This window comes from Marmota marmota, unplaced genomic scaffold (assembly GCF_001458135.2).
Source record: "Marmota marmota marmota unplaced genomic scaffold, marMar, whole genome shotgun sequence".
Classification (NCBI taxonomy): domain Eukaryota; kingdom Metazoa; phylum Chordata; class Mammalia; order Rodentia; family Sciuridae; genus Marmota; species Marmota marmota.
In genome coordinates this window covers 1,544,788-1,569,497 of record NW_026000250.1, presented here as the reverse complement: position 1 = coordinate 1,569,497, position 24,710 = coordinate 1,544,788, and the positions used below count along the sequence as shown (strand labels likewise).

At 28.8% G+C, this 24,710-nt stretch overlaps 1 protein-coding gene across 2 annotated transcripts in view; it reads left to right on the top strand.

The window, feature by feature from the left end:
* The window catches only part of Pcdh11x (protocadherin 11 X-linked), a 611,215-nt gene that overhangs the window by 497,242 nt on the left and 89,263 nt on the right, over positions 1 to 24,710 (top strand). For both annotated transcript variants that reach the window (XM_048796549.1, XM_015506140.2), the window contains one exon: positions 14,949 to 14,972. In XM_048796549.1, the coding sequence (XP_048652506.1) occupies positions 14,949 to 14,972 (24 nt within the window). The remainder of the gene's footprint in view (positions 1 to 14,948; positions 14,973 to 24,710) is intronic.

Genomic DNA, 24,710 nt, shown 5'->3' with positions numbered 1-24,710 from the left:
TTAATTAACATAAGATTTTAAATAAATTAAATAATTTCAATAGCAAGATCAGCTGATATAAACATCTACTTTTTCATAAGCATAAAACTCACTTTGGGGGCTGGGGATGTGGCTCAAGTGGTAGTGCGCTCGCCTGGCATGCGTGCAGCCCGGGTTCGATCCTCAGCACCATATACCAACAAAGATGTTGTGTCTGCAGATAACTAAAAAAATAAATAAATATTTAAAAAAAAAAAAACTCATTTTGGCAGCAGAAGTAAGTGATCATACATAGAAGGCAGCATCCTACTTGAGGTCATCCAGCACACTGACTTCATTTAGTCAATATGTTTTATTCACTGTGTGAATAATGTGATTTGTTTAATCTAGTGGGTTGATTAAGTACAGGTGCATCAAAAGTTTCTAATTTGTTAATATGGTGGAATTTGCAACATCAGAATAAGATATACAGTTGTGAAAATTTTCAATTTTTGATCATTCTAATATCTCAATAATTGTATTTGCAGTCTGTGCAAAACATTCACAGTTATCTGACTGCTACATGACAGCAGCATGAGTCTGTAATCACAGTTACAAATATTTGAATGAAAAAAAGTGTTATGCATGGTTTTAAAACAGTTAAAATCAGAGCACCTTGGGTCCTTATGTGTAGATAAATTACCTCTGGGATTTTGTTAAAATTCAGGCTCTGATTTACTAAATATTATGTGTATTTTTTCACAGTAAAATACAAAGAATATATAGATGACATATCCTATCAATATAATCTTTACTCTGAGAGTAGAGCCTGGAAATGAGTTTTTGTAAAGTTATCCAATTTTTTTCTAAGTATTGGAAAATTAGAAACTACTGATCGCAATGGAAAATTTCAAATATTTTCTAATTATTCACCATTTGAATTCTGGTTAGGACAAAATAAAGTTCTATCTTGGATTCCATCAATTTTTGTTAATAGGGAAAATGATATATATTTGCTTAGAGATATATTCTTTAAATTTTGTTGCACTCAATATAATTTAGAAATATTTTCATGATAAGAAAAGCAAAGAAATCTGATTAATTGGATTGGTATAGTAAAAAAAGCACAAACTTCTAACCTTCTATTTTTTTATAATTAAAATTTTAACAACCTGTTAAAAATTTTTATTAGTTGTTGATGAACTTTTATTTTATTTATTTATATATGGTGCTGGAAATTTAGCCCAGTGCCTCACACATACTATGCAAGCACTGTACCACTGAGCCACAATATCAGGCCTTAACAACATTTTTTTGATAATCACAAAATAAAACTAAGTGGATGCATTGAAACAAAAATTTTTCTTTAATTATATCAAGTTCTTCTTAGGCTAAATTCAATAATTTTTAAGGGTTAACATGTAGGAAACAAAGAGACAATCAGTAATTATTTGAATGGGTATTAAAATATGAACTGCTTAATTACATCATAATATTTTATTAATCTACATGTATTTATAAAAGAACTGAGATGAAAGCTGAAGGACTGTTAGAAATGATATTTTAGTGCACATATTTGTGTGAATTCTGTTTATTAATAATATCTATGTGTGAATATGGATAGACACGTCAATGGATACACAGATGGATAGAGATAGATGTATATTGTATTCAGCATTAATGCTTTCAGAGCTTATTTATTTATGTATAGACTCATTTAGCAAAACAAAACAAAAAAAAAATATCAAAAGACCACTCTCAGATCCAAATGGTCTGGATCTAAATACTAATAGCTTTGAAAACTTGGGCAAATTTAATCACTCATTTTCTGTCTTTTTCTTTTTTTGTTAGTGTGTTATAGTTAAACAATAGTTTGGTTCATTTTGACAAAACCATATATGCATGGAATTTAATTTACTCCATTTGAGTCCCCAATGATTCCTCTTTTCCTCCTCTCTTAATCACTCATTTTCTAAGTTTTCTACCATTTAAAGTGAAAGCTTTCGTAATAACGAAAAGAAGTTTAAGCTCTCACTCTGATAGTATGAGTACAGATATGGTATTGAGAGCTGGACACGGTAGTGCATGCCTATAATACCAGTGGTTGGGGAGGCTGAGGCAGAAGGATCATAAGTTCAAAGCCAGCCTCAGCAATTCAGCCAGTATCTAAGCAACTTAGCAAGGCCCTGTCTGAAAATAAAATTAAAATGGCCTGAGGATGTAGATCAGTGGTCAATGACCCCTGGGTTCAATCCTTGGTACAAGAAGAAGGAGAAGGAAGAGAAGAAGAAGGGAGGGAGAGGGGGAGAAAAAGGAGAAGAAATGGTATTGAATAGCAGAGTTCAAAGCTGAAAATATCTAAAGATACAATGAATATATATATATATATATATATATATATATATATATATATATATATATACACACACACACACACACACACACACACATATATATAACAAACTATTACAATAAAATAATGGATTATTTGTCTTCTTTTACTTCTATATTTTTGTAGAAGTATAGAAGTTATTTTCTTCTGTCCCTTTCTTACAAATTAGGTTATATACACAGTGAATGACACATATAGAATTATAATTATGTTGCCTTTTTATGGATATGTCAATATTTATAACAGTGTTTGAGGTAGACCAGTTCGTCTCCTAAACCTATTGTATTTATGCAAATGTTAATGCTACTGTTTATGCAGTATGAAATATTAATTTGGGATTATACATTAATGATATAGACCAAATGACTTCCTTGATTGCTAAGTCAATGTGAACTAGTAAAGTGGTTTATTTTGTTGTCTTATTGGATGATAAACATTTCAATTGGACCACTACATTCTACAGCACAAAAACATGGAAAAACATAGCAAGTATTACAATCATGATTAACTATTCTGAATTTGATCTTAATTAATATTGTTCTATGAAAAATATAAGAGGGTAAATTATTGTCTTATATATTTGAAGTATAAATATGTACTGATGCCAAGTACAGTGGCACATGCCTGTAATTTCAGCTACTCTGGAGGCTGAGGCAGGAGGATCATGAGTTCAAAGCCAGCCTCAGCAACTTAGTGAAGCACTTAGCAACTCAGCAAGATGCTGTCTCTAAATAAAATATTCAAAAGGGTTATAAAACACACACACACACACACACACATGCATTGATCTTAAAAGTTACATTAAGTTGTGGAGATTACATTACAAATAAGTAATGTGATGGTAGATGATTGTAAACTCTATGAGTTATCTTTCTAATCCATAGTCAAATTTATGCACTTAAAATTGCTGTCAAATTCAGTCATATAAATGGAATCTACATCAATTATTTACTCAACAGAATTAAATTATTTTTCTTGCTTATGACACTACAAATAATACTGTTTTTTACTTTCCTCAATTGTCCAATGAATTATTTTTCAATATTTTTTCCTGCTAAGATAGTTTATGATCTATGTTTTTTGAAAACCATAGAAGGTACTTTTCTATTTGACATAGTGTTCAGATTATTCACTTTCTTAAAGTTCAAGTTTATAAAATGATTGCATGTATCTTCAAATCAGGTCTAATTTTATGGTCCTTTTACTCTTGTTATAGTTATATTAATAACATTTTCAATTACAGCCTTACCTACTTGTAATATTTATGTATGTTTATATAGGGTGTTTAAGCTTCTTCTAAAATTTTAAATATCAACAATAATTTAATAGCCTGATGTTTTATGTTCTGTATCTCTTTTATTGTAAAATTTTATTTATGTGAAATATAATGAATAGGCAAATTTACTTATACATAGATTAATTTGGATCAGTCACCTGTTGGAAAATACCAACTCAATTGGCAATTTAGAAAAAAAGGAATTTGTAGCTGGCAGGATGGCATATGCCTGTAATCCCTGCGACTCAGGAGGCTGGTGCAGGTGAATTGCAACTTTAAGGCCAGCCTCAACAATTTGGCAAAACCATGTCTCAAAATAAATGCTGGGTGAGGTGGTGCATGTAATCTCAGAGACTCCAGAGGCTGAGGTAGGAGTATTGCAAATTCAGCCAGAGTCAGCATCTTAGTAAGGACTTCAGCTACTTCGCAAGACCCTGTCTCAAAATAAAGTATAAATAAAATTGGCTGGGGATGTTGCTCAGTGGTTAAGAGTTCCTGGATTCCATCCCCAGTACCTAAATAAATAACTGGATGGGAATGTAGCTCAGTGGCAGAGCAACCCTGCGTTCATTCCCCAATACTGAAAAAAAAATAGCTTCTGAAATAAAATCATTTAGACAGCATACCAAAGACAAGACTGTTAAAAAATGATCTGGGACCATTTCCTCTATTCACTACAGTGTTCCCAATGCGTAGCAAGGCCTGAAACATAATAAATAATCAATGATTGTATGTTAGTTCATCGAATATCAGAAATGCTTTATTTTGCTGTTTTAGGTTTGGAAATTCTGTCCAGACAAGGTAGAGTAAATAAAAGAATTCTTTCTTTTATATTACCTAAATAAAGGATTTAGGTGTCTTAAAGTTATATAGAATGTAGCATTGGCATTGCTACATGATGAACAGGACAGGATTTCAGGTGCTCTCATTGGTAGAAAATTCATAGTTTGGAAAACAAAGATAATGCTACTGAAGGATGTTTTCTATGAAAGAAATGAGTAAACACAAAAGTCTAACAAGCAAGCCATTTAAATGAAACAGTGGCTAGATGTAGAAATGGGCTAAAGATATTTCTTGTTTTTGTTCTTAGGTTTGGTTTTATTTCTTTTTTACTGGACTAGAATGAAAGCTGCAAGGTAATTGTGGCACATATTTTCACTCATTCAAAAAGTATTTATCAAGTGCTGAAGGATACTAGACATACTAGACACTATTTAATCTATTTTAACATAAAAATTTCCTGAATGTACTAGAATCCATCAGTTCTGAACAAAAAGTTTTGACAAAAATTATTGTGAGGGGATTTATTATTGAATTATATGCTCCTGCTTACAATGTATCATTTTTCCTCAGACTATGATTGGCTTTTGATTATTAATGGCCTAAAAATGTTTTCACTATAATATGTTTTGTTCTCACATCTGTTGTCTAGAAAACATATATACTTTTTAGCAATTTAGGTTTAGCATTGTTAATGCTACATTCTATATAATTTTAAGACACCTAAATCTTTTATTTAGGTTATATAATTAATTATAAATTATATATTTCAGTGTCTCTCATTCAAAAATTTTGAACCAAAGGGAAAAGCGATTGCTGAGAATATTATGTGTACATGGTTAAAGGAGCTCATTATTTTAATTGAGAGGGCTTATAATAAGTTCTCAGAAAATAGTGATACTTGCATATAGTTTTATGTTGAATGAATAATGATGCATTACATTTAGTTCTTTTTTATGTGATCCATCTGACCACTTTAGGAGTAGCAAATATTTAATGGAAAGAATATAAGGTAATTAGGACATTCATGCTTATCTAATTCAAAATCACATCGCATATTCTTTTATTTATTTATTTTTTTACATAGCATATTCTTTTAACTTAGTTGATATTCTTTAAAAAAAAAATCTCCCCCAGTAGGGAAAAAAAATAATTCTTTGATTTTACTTAAATAGTATTTATCATATGAGCATATTTCTTTCTGACATTTGACAATTCTCTTATACAATTTCAGAGTACTGGGAGAAGATTAGAATAATTGATTGTACATTAGGAAACTCACATTTTATTTTGGGTATTTAGCGGAATTAAAAAAAATTCTCTTCTAATTTCTGTAAACAAAAGTACATGTTGAGCTGAAAGTTAATTTTACTTAAAAAAAAGAATCATTGGGGAAGTTTTTAGTGAGTTGTGATGATGCAAAATAGATGAACAATGGTAATATCTCTTCATGGTACAGTAGAAAGATTTAAACTGAATAGGAAACTATTGCTACTTGGGAACAGGAATACATCCTCATGTTATATTTCATCCAAATGTAGTAAACATTAGAGGACTGAATAAGACTGGCATTTTGTTTATTCTAATTTGATTTATATGACAGCAAAATGTATTTTATTATTATTATTTTTTTATTTATTTTTAGTTGTAGTTGGACACAATATCTTTATTTTGTTCATTTATTTTTTTATGTGGTGCTGAGAATCGAACCCAGGGCCTTGCACATGCTAGGTGAGCGCTCTACCTCTGAGCCACAACCCCAGCCCCAGCAAAATGTATTTTAGTTCATATTACACATATTAGAGCACACTTTTTCATATCTCTGGTTATATACAAAGTATATTCACACCATTTGTATCTTCATACATGTACTTAGGGTAACGACGTCCATTTCATTTTTAATAAATGTATTGTTTTGTCATAGTTTAGATTCTTGGGCTAATTTTCAGTCAGATTCTTAGTCATATTAACCTGCATATTTGAGTTAATATTATATGGATTCTTCAAACTGGCTAGAAGAAATATCATTTTATGTTTGAAGATAGTAGAGAAGTAAAAGGAGAGATTAATACTTAGAAATTCAAGCAAATACAGAAACAAATTTATAGTATATAAAAAATTTATACCTTCTCCCTTGTTATGTAAAAAGTAGATCTTGAGCAACATTTTATCTCTTAGTGGTAAGCTTTCCTTTTATAAATACCAAAAATATAATATTTATATTTTGAGCATCCAAAGAGCCATTACTTTGAATCTCTGTCTTTTAATCATGAAGTGCATATGATTTCTAAGGCAGATAGCATTTGGTTTATTCAAAAAACCTTTTAACATGTCTTGTGCAGTCAGTTAATCTGTCAGACTGATAAAATAAGTTCTCTGTACTCCTCCTCTTGCTGTGCATATAAGCTTTTATTTAATTCAGTTTGAAATAGTTTGCTTCTACTTTTTATTTCTTCTTCATGTTTGTAGCACTGTCTTCTATGCTTTGTTCTTTGCTGACATAAAATATTTATCAACATATCATCTAGGAAGATCGGTTCTCCACAGTAGATACCCAATATGTTTCACCACATGGAAAATGTCTCTTCTTGTTTATTTCTAAAATCTATAGCCAAATTCCCATATGTTGGGTTTGTTCATTGATATTTGAAATGTAAAATTAAATGATTTTATGCATAAAATTATGTGTGACTACTGCCATTCAGTACTGAATTTTAAAGTCATTTAGATCTAAACTAAAGAAATGCTATACTTGTTTTCTATATCAAGAAAACATGGACTTGGAATTTATTTCATCCATATAATTATCAAAATGGAAAAATAAGTGTCCAATAGTTGTTTTTAATATTACTTCAAAATAATGTCAGAATTGTTAAACAACGTTAGCCTAAGACTATATTTTTGGATGTGGCCTATCATTTTGAGGTCCATTCCTTTCCCCAAATGATAAAATAAAACACATAATCAATTGGTTTTAAAATGAAAATTTCCCACAAACTTGTGTTCAAACTCTGTCACAGAATTCCCAATAAATTATATATTAAAGAGAAAAAATATAAAATATTGGAAAATAAGTTAAAAATCTTCAGTCATTAAAAATATCAGAGAGTAACGCTACCATTAAACTGGCATTAGTTCACTGAGATTAAAAGAAATCACAATTTTAGTTGATACTAACCTAGCAAATGAAAATATGAAAAAAAAATCATAAAGAGAATTATCAATTCAGATTTTACTTCCAACATTAAACTTTCCTTTTCCACAATTTATCTGCTTAAATGTGTAAAACAAAAATATTAAGATGTATATCATAAAATAATGAATCTATTTGGAATTTTATAAGTCATCCATAAAGATACATGTATCTAAATTAAACATTAACAGAAAAATTCACAATATACTTTTCATTTTGTAGTAAATTGCAAATTGAAATTGATAGTACATTGTTTTGGGAGAAATATATTTATGACAGTGAAAGACAGTTATTAAAACTAGTTCATGTATCCTAAGGATTTCGTTTGTAAAAATATATCAATTTTTGCAACTATAGACTTGATATAGATATTTTTAAAGAAAAATTATATCATCTATTTCTCTTTATATTATGTATGCTATATGTAATAGAAATACATATAGTATAGTTTTAATATAAATGTAGATCTGCATATACTGTATTATAAATCCTTCTCAAATGGAATCTCTTTGTCTTCAAGCTATGCCCTATGTTCTGTGTAAAGCCTAATATTTTTAGGGAGTCCTATAGTCATCCACATGGGCAAAATAACCTCAAGTGTTTTAGTAAAAGTATTATATTAATCTCATGCCTACTTATGCTTTAAAGTTTTTAAATTAAAGTGGATCATTAAATTAGTTTGAAACAGAATAAATAGATTGGTAAGAATATGAGGGAAAAGTTAAAAATATTTATTTTAAAAATAACCCTTCACAACTATTATGTACAACCATAATGTATCAATAAAAGCAAAAAAAAAAGTTGCTTTTTAGAGATTTGTACTTTATTTCTGTAGTTATAATTAAAGTTTCCCAGCCAATATTAATGACAGATGCCTGCAAACTGAGAGACTCTAGGGGCTAAGGCAGGATGATCTTAAGTTTAAAGCCAGCCTTTGCAACTTAAGGAATCCCTGGGAATCTTAGAAAGACCCTACCTCAAAATAAAAATAAATAAATAAAACTGGGGAAGTGGCTCAGTGCTAAAGGGCCCCTGTGTTCAATCTCAAGTAAAAAATTAAGTAAGTAAGTAAGTAAGTAAATATATAAATAAATATTTACTTCTGCTTTTTTTTTTTCTGTGAATAGCCCAAAAATGTGTATTGACAAGCCATCCAGAACTAATACTGGGTAAACTGATTAAAGAAAATCGTACCAAATTTCACAGGGAAGAGATTCTAAAAGTTAAACCATTGTAACAGAGTACAGATTGTATGCTGTTACTTTTGAAGTATGTATTGTATCAGCATTAAATCATGCAAAGGAGCATACTTTAAAAATTAGTCTCTCTATGGACTGGAAGATCAGATATACCACCAAGTCCTATTTTAAAAATGTCTTAAATTAGAATTCATACACTCAAGAATAGATTGATTATTAAAAACTGTGAAATGTTTAAGAGCTACAATTGTTTCAAACATTTTGAGTAGCTTAGTGGCAGATTTTAGAAATATCGGTTTCCTAATATTTTCTTTGCCATTCTAAAATAACTAAGGGTCTAGCCCTCAATATTTTGCTTTTGGAATTTCACAATGTCATTAAAATTTATATATTATCATAACTGCTTCATGCACCTCCTAAAACAGTGTTATCAGGGCCTTAGGTGGAACTTTTCCGTAGAGGATGAAAGCATTTATATTCCCTAATTCACATTTCTAAAACATGCAGAGTCCTTTATGAATCACTTTTCTTAAGTTCCTTTTTGGAAATAAACACATTCTTTAAAAAAGAAATTTCTCACTTAAATACTTAAACTAAATCACAAGAATAGAACAATTTTTCAATGATTAATAAAGTTAGATTGCAGAAAAATAGTTGAGAAAATAACACTATCACATAAGTCTTTTTCTATAAACCTATTCAGTTGTGTATTCACAAAATTTTTCTTTGTTTTTATTGTCAGAATGAATTATGAATAGCTAAGATTTGCTCCACATGACTATGAACCATTTAAAACACTAAGGCTATGGACTGGGGCTGTAGCTCAGTGGCAGAGCAATTGCCTAGCATGCATGAGGCACTGGGTTTGAACCTCAGCACTGCATAAAAATAAAAAACAAATAAAATAAAGGCATTCTGTCCATTTACAACTACAATTTTTTTTAAAAAAAAACACTAAGTCTGTATTTTGAGGTTGAATTTTTCACCTTAAATTTGTATGAAAATTTAGGAGTTTACATTCTGCTTTTCCTCCTGACATAGCTATGTTAGGACTTCTTACTTTTTTAGAGGCATTATTTTTTTTCAATTTGCCAAAACAATATTTTAATTTTTTTTTTTAGAGAGAGAGAGAGAGAATTTTTTTTAATATTTATTTTTTAGTTTTCGGTGGACACAACATCTTTATTTTTTTATTTGTATATGGTGCTGAGGATCGAGCCCAGCGACACGCGCATGCCAGGCGAGCACGCTACTACTTGAGCCACATCCCCAGCCCCACAATATTTTAATTCTTAAAGTATGCTCTTCTTTTATTCTTTCCTTAGCAGTTAGTGTGTTATGTGAGGAGTTGTTACATTTATTATTATTATATATTTTTTTTGGTACTGGGGATTGAAACCATGGGTGCCTAAACACTGAGCAACATCCCCAGCCCTTTTTGAGTATTTTATTTAGAGACAAGGTCTCAATAAGTTGTTTAGGGCCTCCTTAAATTGCTGAGGGTGGCTTTGAACTCTCAGTCCTCTTCCTCAGCCTCCCAAGCTGCTGGAATTGCAGGTGTGCATCACTGCATCTAGCTAATATCAAGTTGGAATTTATTAAAATATATATTCTAAAAACACTGATATTTTGATCCTTCCTGAAATAAAGAGTTGTTCTGGGCAAATAGGTGTGTGTACACACATTGTTCCCATATCTTCAAAATGATCAATAAATGTTCACAGTGACTTCTTTGCTAGCGAAAACTTGAATTCTAATTCTAATGCTAAATAATTGTGTGGGTCTTAGAAAGGTTGTTTCATTTCTCTTGACCTTATTTCTTAATGTATATACTGAGGATGCTAAATCAGATGACTTTCTAAATGATTCTGGTCATTTGCCTGTATGTCTTTTGTATTCTAGATAAAATGCAATGTATTCTTATGATCTTTGAAGCATGTGAACACTGTCAACATTAAAAAAAAAAAAGACTTTTGAAAGTGCTTATATTTTTATGGTGGTACCAAAGATTTTCTCTAAATAAAAAGGCATAAAGTACAACCAGTAGCTATTGCACTAAAAATTGGTGTGATCACTGGGAAAAATAAGCTAATTTCAAGAATTGGAGCTGTATGAATCTAGGCTGTGAAGATAGAGAAGCCATTTGATTTTATGCATGAGTATTGCCAACCAAAATTGTTAATGTAGAAAATGGTAATTGCATATTTACTGAAAATGTTTTAATTCTTCAGGTTTTAATTACCTCTGTAATAAAGTGAACACCATGACTTTAGCTGTTCTCAATATTGAAATGACTACTTTGAGTCAGTAGTATCCTATCTCTTATGACAAATTCTGACAGAGAGGGATATGATATAAATCTGAAATTTAATATACAAGAATGAAGAAGTTATTTTATGTTTGCAATATTTCTTTTATTGTAAATAAGATGCTCATTATATTAATCACCAAACAGCATTTCCTTTTGTGGACTTAACCTTTCACACAATTTTAATAAAAGATTTTATTTCAGCTTCACTATTTTTGTAGTTCAGAGTCTCTGCAATCTACATAAGTACAATAACTCCACGCTTTTTAGTTTTGTAATCATCAGGAAAAGCACTGGGATGATTTGCATTTTATATCAAGAAGAATTTAATCTTTTTTGCACAAAGTATAGAATATTTTAAATTTAGCAATACTCAAAACCATGTCTTGGTCTATTAATTTGGCATTACAGTATTTGAATACATAGTTTTTATTTTTTCTGTACCAATTCTGTTCTATTCTGTGACCTTCAATACAAACCACGGAGTGCCTTGTTATAAGAAAATAAATGACAAAATTGTTCTCAAAAATTGGCCCACAATAATTTACAATACCTGTTAAGTTTCAGATTAATTGAATCTTGATTTATTAGATTTTTCTCTGTTCTAGGAAGTATAAAGGAAATTTTTCTGAATTGAGGAGGAAATAGATATATGTATATGCATAGAGATAAATACTTACATAAAATATTCTCTTTCTGTTTATTGTAGTGGCAGATATATGATTTTTTAAAAAAAGAATTTAAAAATTTCAATTCTTCTTTGCCCTAAGAGATGATGACCCTTATTTCAAGAAAGACTTTATTAGATATATCACACAACCTTAAAAATTGTACATAACAAAACAACTATAATTTTATTTCTATATTGAAGTAAATGGCAATTATACACTGATGCATGATATTTGATCAACAAATATTATATCAGAATTACCAATTTTTATGTAGTACTCTGTGACATTTGAATTATTCAAGCATTATCTGCTTATCAGTAATTATTTTGAACATTGAGCCAGGTTTTTCTAATGCACATTGAGTATTTAAATATTTGTGTTAGGTTATGAAATACATATTAAAATATGTACGTTGGATAATGTAGCATGTTTTTGTATTGTTCTTTTTATAATTTTTTTGTGATACTTATGACTTAAATATAAGCCTCTTTTTAATTTAAATTATGTGTTGCCTTAATGTTTTAGTACAAAAACCCAATTATTTCTATTATTTACCAAATAAGATAAGTAAGTTATACATGCTGAAATTATTTTTGAACACTCACTTACAAGAACTGAATGTTCAGCTTAGTGGTAGACAGCTTACCTAAAGCATGGACAAGGCTCTGGGATCCATCTCCAGTATAGCAAAGAAGAAAAAAGAAACTTCAATTATGCTCAAATAAATCATTTAAATAAGTATAAATTTTCATATTATCATTACAATTGTTTAAATAAAATAATGATATTTGGACTATTGTGTTTCCATTTATTAATTAATAAATTTACTTGTAATTTTTTCACAATCTGAAAACAATTTTTGTGAAAAACAAGTTTATTTTTAGATATATTTGTCTTCTATTATTTAAATTATATTTTAGTTACACATAAATATTATTTACATACTTATTCATAATATAGTTAATTGGTAAAATTTCACTAATTGGTAAAAATAATTTATTTTAGTCATATAATTCATGTAGACTTTTAAAAAAATAAAAAATTTTTAGTTGTAGATGGACACAATACCTTTATTTATTTATGTGGTGCTAAAGATTAAACCCAATGTCCAATGCATGTAAGGCAAGCGCTCTACCAGTGAGCCACAACCCCAGCCCTCAAATAGACTATTGTATCTCAAAGGACAAGGACTGTGCTTATCTAGATGTTGCAAAAACATGAAGCAATGAGGATACTTTAGAAATGTCAATGACTAACCTTCAAATCATAATTAAAATCTCTCTGAAACTTGTAGATACTTTTGGAGATCGAATTTTGTTATGAAAGAAATCCTAATGATAAATGCATCTATGAATAACTGTCTTGAAATATAATAATACATATTCTGCCTTATATGGGAGAAATGGTTCCATTTTTTTGGCCATGTTTAAGTGATGAATTTAAGTGTTTCCTCAGAGACAATCTTGAAAAGTTTGTGCAGAATTTGCTTATTGTCCCATATTTTAAGGAAAATTGATTAATATTTGATTTTAGTCATTCATAAGACAATTTTCACTTTTTAGCTTGGGAACTAAAGGTCTTAAACAGGTTTTGTAAATGTGGTTGGTTTATTTTTATTATTCTCATGACACTTGTTTTGTTTCTTTTATTTGTATTTCCATATCATTAAAAATAAGTCCATACCCATCACATCCATTTTTTGACCTTTTCTGTTATTAAATTAGAAAGAATTTTGATCTCTATGTTCTATATCAGACTGAAATTGGAGTTTTAAAAATGAAAAGCAAGTACTTTATTGCTTATCTGTCTAAAATAGTCTTTCTCTTTTCATTTAAATATATTTGAAAATTACATTTAAATTTTACAAGAGTTAATTATTTGTTGAAATAACTGAAATATTGTGTGCTGGTGGGAATATCATTGAAGGAGTAGATGATTGTATAATTTTATTTAGAAGATCAATTCTACCACAAGTGTCTTATGAAAGTACTGTTATTTTTCTCTTCTACTTTAGTTTTCATTAGTGTTAAATTGCTTTGCTAACAGAAGAAACACTTTGTGATGAAAAATAAAAGGTGCTGTGTATGTCAATGACACTTAAAAACATTCAACAGTGTTCTTTTTATTAATGCTTATGATTGTATAGAAACATTACTTTCATATTTTTACTCCTGTTTTTGTCTTGCTGACCTATTAATTTTCTATTAACATTTCATACATCTTTGGTTTCATAATAGTTCAATTTTATTCAAAGTGTATTTAAAACAAGTTCAAAGTGTTTATCGTTTAAGCTTTCATCCTTATATGAATGTTATTAAATGTATACTAAGATTTTAAAAATGATTAAGAAATAATTTTATGATTGACTTTAAAATTTTACAAAGAATGAACATCTGAACCATCCATCCAGACTGATATAAATCCAGGTTTAAATAGACATCTATATGATTTGTTTAAAAATAGACTTGGCTATTTAATTCCAGATCAAGCATGATCTGTTTGATAGAAGTCACTTAGCAGTGGAATTCCTGAATTTATCTAGAAAATAATGATAATGACCCTTAATCTCTGATATTTTAATTGTGATAAAACAAAATAATTTTTTATTTGTGAAGACAGCTCTATCATAGCAAAAGTTTCTTAAGCCATGATAAGATTAATTTTATTAAGACACTTATTGTGTTAAGGTCATTTCCATTATTTTTCCCCCATAATAATTTGGAGACAGAGCAATCTGTTAATCAAACACATTGTTTTTCCTTTTACTACATTTCCAGTAAGTAGCAAGTTCCATAAGAGAAACTCATATCTCAATAGAGGTCTGTATTTCACCATCACAGGCAATGAAGCTAGAAATTGTATTGAGTTCTTACAAAATGTTGAGCCCCTAAAATACATGAAACACATTGCCTTTAGGGAAAGGACCAACAGTTACTCCCAAGAGGCCAGCATATGGCATTGGCTTGATGTGAATTTAGAAAAACAAATTACAGAAGACAAATTTCATGGACTATGCATCCTTATCTAACTCAGTCAACATGCCCTCTGTAAAGTAAGGTTGAAAATATAATGCAATATGTAACAAAATACATTATTTTGTTATGCTAGTATAATATGTTGTGAATAAGAGAGCTATTAATTGTGTCTAACTTTATCAAAATCTCGTTTTAGCTTTCATTCCTGGATTAAAGAAAGGTACAGTACAAAACAATACAAACCATAACCATGATGCATGTTTCATTTTAAAATGGACTGCTGATTTGTGTTTGTTTTAAAAACTCTTGACCTTTTCACTTGTCATAAAACATTGCAATTTCAACTGTTTGCTTCAAACACATTTCTAATATTTTTCAAATGAACAAATATGTGGGAAGTGCGCACAGTCAGTTGGATATCTTGCATACCTGGATGCTTTTCCAAATTGTATGTCATCAGTCTTTAGATAGCAAAATTAATATCATCCTATAGCCATTATTTGATCTATCATAGTTGCTTTCAAATTACACCATGGACTTAATTATTCATTTTTTTCCACTGACAATGAAAGCATTTTCAGCATTTTGTGTGATAAAATTCTACTTTTCTGTATTTTTATTCCAATTTGATCTATAGATTGAATGTGCTATATACATACTAAACAAAATAATCTAAGTTTAAATTCTTCGTGAATCATATATAATATGTAAGATGCATTTTCTTTGCCAAATTTTAATGTATAGTTTATATGTGAATACATAATAAGTTAAGGTTGAGAGCAGATTTCTTTAAACATGGAGTTTAAGCAATCAGTTAAAATGTGTATAATTTTATTGTGCTGATAAAATTTTTCATGCTACAGGATAATCTGAATTTTCCAAATACCTTTATATTAATTATGTATTGCATGCAATTCTTTATTGTCCACTTCATATTTGGGGATTCACCTTCATGTTGTTTCATTGCTATTTAAAACAGTAATTTATTTCACTTTGTATATTTTTCAACTGCAATTTGTAATCCATTGCTATTTTGATCACACAGAAATAGCACTTATAGAATAAATCATCTTGAAATCAGTCATAAATCTGAATTGTTTTGTAACAAACCTTACCTTTAATCATTAATTTTGAAAGAACTACACGAAGAATATGCTGTATTTTTTTGTTGTTATTTTAAATGATTTAAAATGTTGCTTTAGACTTTTTAAAGTGAGTTGGAGTATTTCTCTTGTGATCTTATATATTCAGTTCTAATATCCATAATAAATTTTTGGCTATCATTAATGTGATTTTCATTTTGTCTTACCACTTCTCAAAGAATTTTAGATACCAGATACTATTCAGGAACCATAGAACTATAGATATCTAATAGTAATGGGAACTTATTTGTGTTTATGGTGCAAAGTGTTTGAATCATAATTATTTAGAGTTACAGTGCAAAGAGCATTTGAAGGTGACTCAGGACACCATAAACTCTAATGACAGTCTTATACCTAGCTATATGTACATATTTAGCAAAGTTTTTAAACTCACAGAATCTCTACTTTCTTTGTTCCTCATTTTAAAAATTGTGGAAATCATGTATTTGAAACATGATAATAGAATAATAATAATAATAATAATAATAATAAAACCCAACAATAGCTATTATTTTAATATGTACAATATTCTAGACTTGGTAGCTAAATCTATGTATATTTTTAAAACTTATAGCATATTTTGGTGTAGATCTATTGTTATTCACATTTTTTTTCAGAGATGGAAACCAAAGCAATGCAAAGTTAATATAATATGTATTATATTAAAAGTTAATATAAGAATTCATGTTATAATCTCTAAAGCATGACACCTACTTTAGAATACTATTACTTAGATTCTTTGAAATATCATCAATACACCACTGAGTAATGACAATTGCAATTAAACTCATAATTAAAAATTGGTTTATTTAATAATATATGTTTAGTATCTTCATAATATAGTTGGGCTCAGACTCAGAACTATACTAAAAACAATAGTATTTTATTTTGTGATAATTTTTATATCAATTTTTGTTTTTGTTTTTTTTGTTGTTGAATTTATTTATTTATTTATTTATTTATTTTTTAATTTTTATTTTTTTATTTTTTTTTTAATTTTTTATTGTGGGTTGTTCAAAACATTACAAATTTCTTGACATATCATATTCCACACTTTGATTCAATTTTTGTATATACAACTTCCATCTTCAATTCATTTTTGGTACACTTGGTACTATTTTCTCATATAATGAAATTTTATCTTAATAGGAAAAGTCATCTCTGACCCTAATGGTAATATTAAAGTAGGATCATTTCATTCATTCAGATTTGCATTGAGGACTGACTGACATCCAAGGATGAAATTAAACAATTTTTCAAAATATGTGTGCTTTTTTCTCTCATGGTAAATTAGATATATGCAGGCAAATGCTTAGAAGTAAGAGTATGATTTCTACTTCAGGATACCTTATTTGTCCCCAAAGAAAAAAATTGCAGATATATACTTTCAAACTTATCCAGGGAAAATACACTAGTACCTGCTTTTTAGTAAAAATATATTAAGATACATTGATAAATTGATATTTTATTGTATTTGCTTGCAAGTGCTTTTTTTGTACGTTTGAACAGGAGAGCAAGAGTTTTAGATTTGTCCTTACTGCTGTCATTGAGTTATGGTTTTCAAGCAGTAGAATGTTAACTGGTTTGTCTACCTGAAGTCATTTTTTTGTGTTCTCTATAATAATATTTCAATTGCCCAAGCTGATTTTTAGCACATTCTTACAGTGTTTTAACAGAAAACCTTTCCCTTTGGCTCTCACTTAACCCACAAGGGTCCTGTTCTTGAATTACATTTCCATAATTGTTAGTATTCATGAGTCCGCTGTGATTTAGGTGTTCATTACTTTAGACTTTAAATGTTGAATTTGAGCTGGGGATAACTGTTGAGTAACAAGAGAGTGTGTGTGTAAGGGGGAGGATTAGGGTGAGGTGAAAAGACATAAGGAAGACTATGGGAAATTGATTTTTCCTTGGATCAAATGAATCACCTACTTATCTTCATTTGACTACTTAGTTAATAAGAATTTGTGAACACAAACATAATTCATTTTTGTGAAGGATAGATACAGAGTTTTCCATATGTCAATTAGTAAGAAAAATAATGTCTTTTTACAGAGTAGTTTTTACATGACCAGGAGTTAATGAAAATAATATTAATTCCTTCATGCTAATTTTGTATATCCCCAAATTCTCACACCAAGGGACCAAACCAGTATGAGGTTTTGTTAGTTTTATTTTATATTACAAATAGTAAGCTATAAAATATCATATAAAATATTTGCGAAAGGAATTAAGTCTTATAAAGTATTAGCACTTAGATATTTTAACATATAAAATTGCTTTCTTCACATAATATATGACAAGTTAATTCTGCCATTTTCATTACATATTATACATTGACAAAAGGAGATGAAAAATGTGCTTCATAATAAAATTATCTTGCCTTCTAATTTTTTCTTTAAAAAGAGAAAAGTAAATTTGATATTATTTATCATCCAAAAGTGGACTAGAGGAAAATAATTATCTTTTTGGTATAATGCAAAGTTATTGAAGTTACAAAATGGTTGCAGTACTTAGTAGTATTTTAATTCTGATAAAACATTTGGCATTGCTTCAAACTAGTATATAAAGTTTGAAGATAAAATTTGTTCTTCAAACTTCATGATTTGGACTCATGCTTGTCATCTTTTTTTGTTTCTTCATGTACCTGAAATAAGTGGCATTATAATTAACAGTCAGCTGCTTGTTAGCAAAAGTTTAAATGAAGCATAAACATTGTGTAATTTCTAAATACTTACATTAGCTACAAATTAGAATGGTAATGCTCATTTTATAAAGCATAATTTTAATATACATCATTTTCTGCTTTTATTGTTTTGATTGACTCTATTTGGCTGACATGGTAAAAAATACAAAATATTACATTTGCTCACTTTTTTGCTGGTATCACATTAAAAGCTATTTTTCCCCCTTATAAATATCAAGAAAAACTGTGTGGCTTATCAGTACATCTCCTATGTCAGAAAAATATTAGTGTCACAATGAAACACAACTGATATATTCTATTATAAAAACATATCCTCCCATAAAATTTGCTTAAACTATTTATACAGTATTCTTAGTTTTCTTATACAAAAACTCATGTTAATAATATAAGCCTTTAAGTGGAGTTAATGAAGAATTGGCCTTTTTTTAAATCTAGAATTATGAAGGTATAATACTTGCAGCATGCCAAGATAAAATAGAATAGAGTATATAATTTAAAATCTCTGGCCTATTTGCTAACCCATGATAGGCTAAGCACTTTGTTTTCTACAAGAAGTTACCTGTTTTTATTATTTCACTCCCCATATATTAACATTTTGCTTCTCCATATTTATTGAAATACCATACATCTCTCATGGCCTAATAGAGTAAAGCTTCAATTATTACCCAGCTGAAGTGCTATCTTGGTCCAAGTGTCAATTTCATGTACAAGATTTCTAGTTCACATATTTTATGTATGACTTTATGCTATTTATATATGTACAACTAGGAAACTAGAGTGGAGACCATTTCTTACACTTGTTTGCAACTTATAGGTACTCAACAAGCATTTATGAAGTGAAAAAAAATGTGCTCAGAGTAATTAACTGGTCAATTAACTAGTGAATCATGACTAGTATTACTAGTCATAAAATAAGACCCATTCTATGAAAATTTAGTTATACTTTGCTACTGATATTATTTGTATTACATTTTAGAGTATCAAACACTGTAAATACTAATCATTTTGCATATATTTTGTGAGACTTCCCCCAAATTGGTTGATTATCTTACATTTTTCATTGTTTCAAATATTGTTAATTTTATTTTCTTGTAACTCAGCATTTTTAAAACATTATAAGTAAGCGATTGTCAAATCTATTAATTTTTAACATACTATATATACAATTGACAGAATATGTATCCCCTTCCCAATTCTTAAAATATATCTTTCACAATTCTGGAAAATGCCACTGTTCATTTGTGCTGTTTAACTAAACTAACAGAATATTAAGACTTGTTTTAATTGCTACATTTGTTTACATTTTAAAAAGGTTTATCCATATTTTATATTCTTAACATTTGTTCTTACAAAATTAAAACACTAAAACCAAATATAGCTGCAGACAAAGGCAAAACAATCAACAAAAAGCAAGAGATCAATTATATTTTGATTTTTTAACATATCTATAAAACCCAAAGTAGCAAACCAAACAAACCATCACCAACAACAAATAACCATTTCAAGCATTGCTAAAGGCTGAATTGCTTTCATTCATGAAGAAGTTGTATAATAAATGCTTTTCAAGAATATTTAAAGTTTAATCTTTTCCTTTTTCTTTTGCAGTCTTGGGGTTGAACCCAAGGCCTTCTCATTCTAGGCAAGTGCTCTACCACTGAACCATATCCCTAGTTGTTAAACTTTAAGTAAAAAAAATGACAGATTCAGTGCTTATTTATCAATCTAATCTTACGTTTTTTCTTCATTTCGATCCTTTTTGGTAATTATTATTATTTATCTTGCTTTAAAGTTAGTTTCAAATGATAAATTAGCATCCAGAAGAATGTTAATTAATTTTCTGTTTGATTGGAAATAATCATAAAATTAATCACTTTTTGCTTATTATCTGGGCCTACTATGAAGCAGATTTTTTTGTTTGAAATGAACTTTACAAATGGATATTTTTTCCCTAGGATCACACGAAGAATTGATTATGGAAAAGGTAACTTTTTCATTAATCTGAGCCAGGAGTATTGTATTTCAGCTTATTTATTACTATTGATTTTGCTCACCATCATCAAATGGGAATATAATGGAAGCCACATGTGTAATTTTGTATTGCCCAGTGACCACATTTTTAAATGTAAAAAGAATTAGATGATATTAAGTTCAATAAAATATTTTATTTTATATAATATATCTAAAATATTACCATTCCAACATGCAATTAATATATAAATTTGTTAAAGATAGATTTTCTATTCTTTTACATAGTGAGTCTTGAAATGTGGTATGTATTTTACACATAATAACACATCTTAATTCCAGCTATTCATATGTTATGTTCTCAAGCAGCTATATATGACCAATGGCTACTGTATTAGCTTTTGATTCTTTTCAGTTATTAAGGATCAACTGTTGGGTTTGAATTTGTTATACATTGCTTTGATATTATATCTGGAAGAAAAAACAAACAAATGAAACCTTGAAATCCTTGAATTTATGCTTGCCCATCAACATTACACTTTCTGGCTTATCATAGTTGCAAGAAAAAAAAATTTTTGAAAAAGTGCTAGGCTTCAATCTAGGGTCTCACACATGCACATTCTACCACTGAACTACATCCCCAGTAAACTCTGGTTTGTTTTTCCTTACCGTGAATGATGGTAGAAAGAAATATTGAATGTGAAGGAGAAAGGGCTGCATAGATCAAAGTTGACACTTTCAATTGCAGACTTTGTGTTATATCTTTGAGGCTCTTAAGAACCACGATTCATTTATTTTGCTCTCTTTGAAATACTTGAATAGATTACAAGAGGAGCCCTGGGTAAAGAACTCTGAATGGCACTAGTTAATCTGGAGGTTACAGAAGCATGTATTTTAGAAAGTATACTGTCCAGTGTTTTATAATAGCTGATTTGTATCATTACCAGAATTTGGAGCCAGAAGTCTTTAAAATTTCCTCCTATTCATATAAAATGTTACATTTCAATGTTAATATATTATTATATAATTTAACATGTTAACATGAGTGTAAAGTACATGAATTTCTGGGAATGTTAAATAAAAGCCTATATCTTAAACAAATCTAATTATATAATTACGTATCTATGTAGTGTTCATGGTGATCAAGTTCACAGGATGTATTTAGTAGACTTACTAATTATGGTATTAAATAATGCTGTGTGTAAGAGATAGATTAAGGTATTTATTTCTTCTCTTAATAATCACTTATTAATGGTCCAAAATATCAACAAACTAAAACAGGAAATACCCTGCAAAATGATGAAATGCAATTATTTTTATTAGGTTCACATTCAAGAAAATTGATAATGCTTTATATTCTTAAACACAATCAAATCTAATTATAACATTGCTAATTGAGAAAAATGGAGAAGACAGGATTTAACTATTATTCAGATCCCAGTGAGATTTAGAAAATACATTTTAACAGTTTGCTGCTTGAAGAAAGCAGCTGTTGAGTGCTTTACACAGTTTGAATTTACACCAGATTAACAAAGTTATATTTTCTTTGCAGTCACTATTTGTTTCTGTGCTCCAAATTTAATAAACTAAAAGATGAGAAGGAAAAAATGCAGAAGTTTATAGAACTTGTATTAAAAATTATCAAATTATATTCACTTGTGCCTTATTAAGCTTACTGTAACATACATAAAATGTTAATAATGACAATATTGCTGAGCATGTAACTTAGAGGTAAAACATATGCCTACCATGTGTGGAGCCCTGAGTTCAATCCCCAGTGTGATAAGGAAAAAAGAATACTTTGTAAAATAAGAAAAAGGGGAGGTATTCTTGTCAGTGAATATCAGAATATGTAAACCTATGACATATAGGTTTATATATGACATACAAAACCAGTTAATGTATGTCATCTGTAAGGAAACTGAGAGATCAATGTGGTAAAATTGAACTGAAGCCCAACATAAAACTTACATGAATTTGACATATAATTTAAAAATAATCTAAACTTGAAATAATCTTATGAATTACTAAGTAGCATTGTGAAAATTGACAAGATATTTTTAAAAGATAATCACTATAAAATACAGGTCCAAGAAAATTAAATTTAAAAGCTGACTAAGACCTCAGGCCATAAAATTTAGAAGAAATACTAACCAATGAAAGGATGGTGAATTTTTAAAATTTTATGAGTATCTGTAAAGTTAATGTCAAAATTGTTCTAGAATAGATCTAAAATAGTTTGTTGAGTTGAATTACTGAAATTAGTTCTCATGGTGATGATACAAAAATTATTGTTAATTTTGGTATTTTTGCCAAAAGTTTCAATTTTAGAGTAGTTTTGTTGTCATTAATTTAGATATAGCTCTTGAAAGACTATAAAAGTTAGGCCATTCTAAACCAAGTAATAATTATTCTCTTTTCACTTTTAGGAATATTTATGTTAATGATAATTAACTTTCAATGAGCAGGTATAAAACATTCCTCATTTTTCACATTTCAAAGCATCAACAGATGTATGTAGGCACTTTGAAACATCAGGCTTTTTTAAAATAAATGTTTACATGATCTCTTCAAACAATATTTGATCAAATTTGTTAGAATTTGTAGATGTAGGCGTTTTGTTCTCTTAGTGTTAATGAACCTTGAATGCAAAACATTTCCTAGAATCTTTGCACAGTCCTACTTATTTCTCCCTTCCATTCCCTCTTATAATATGTTTGATATATTATAACCATGTCTCAGGATAACATAAAGATGAATCTTGAATGTGATTTCTAGTAAAATTGTATAATAATTTTAAACATTCACTCGATACATTCAGAGGGACAGTATAAAAGCAAGAATCTGGCTGAGTGAACCATTTTGAGAATGCACTCTTGCGTGCCTGCTTTCAACATACCATATATACAAACAGAGATTTGATAAATTGTGGTATAAAGGTGTATTAAGAATTGTAATGCAAAAAATTATAAATGTAATGCACTCCATTATTGTCATGTATCTAAGAAATAATAAAAAAGTATATGAATAACTCCTTCATGAAAAATTGTAATATTACAATTTTAAACACAACTACTTTTTAATAATAAACACATTCTTCCACATTTTTATTTTTTTTAATTTTTATTTGTTCTATTTAATTATACATGACAACAGAATGCATTTTGATTCATTGCACAAATGGAGCACAAGTTTTCATTTCTCTGGTTGTACATGATGTAGAGTCCCACTATATATGCAATCATACATGTACCTAGGGTAATGATGTCCATCTTATTTTACCTGAGGCTCCTAAAATCATCAGGATTTTTTTTAAAACTGCTTAATTTCCTAATCTAATTGTTCAAGTGTACAGTCATTTGCTTTCTTTAGTCATTTTTAACTGCTTTAATTTATTTTTTGAAATTTGTGTTATGACTCTCCTAAACTTAATATTTTCCTGTAGCAAATGCTCAAAAAAAGGCAGCATAGCTATAAAGAATAAATACTACCAAGGCTTTTATTTATTTCTTTTAGGTTTCTATGCAAGAACTTCAAATTTTCATTTCATTTATGCTAATATTATAATAATGATTCTTATTTACAATCTGATAGTAATTCAAAATGAGCACTATATAACAAAAACTTGCTTTTTTCCTGAAGTTTACTTAACAAATATGTCCAATTAATTGAGATAAGTAATATTTGTAAAGACCCTTTAATGGCTACTCTGAGACACTTTTCTACTAGAGCATTAACAAATCCTATTTTTAAGGATTTGCTATAATGTTGTAAAATTTAGTGGCAGTGCTAGTTACAATTTATTCAAACTTTCTGTGTTTTCACTGGAATATAACAGTATAAATGTTTTCTCTTTGAATGTGTATAGAGCAGGAATACTATAAAACTTTGATTCATCATGTTTATTGAGATATAATTCACACACCATACAATTACCCTTTGTAAATATAAAATTCTATGCTTTTATTAATATATTCATAAATTTACATAACTTTTACACACCACTGTAGGATATACCAGACCTTGTTTATCTTTTGTTTATCTGCACATCAGTTAATACATTTGGTCATTTCTACCTTTTGACTACTGTAAGAGTGCTATAAACTTTCATATACAAGTCTATATATATATATATATATATATA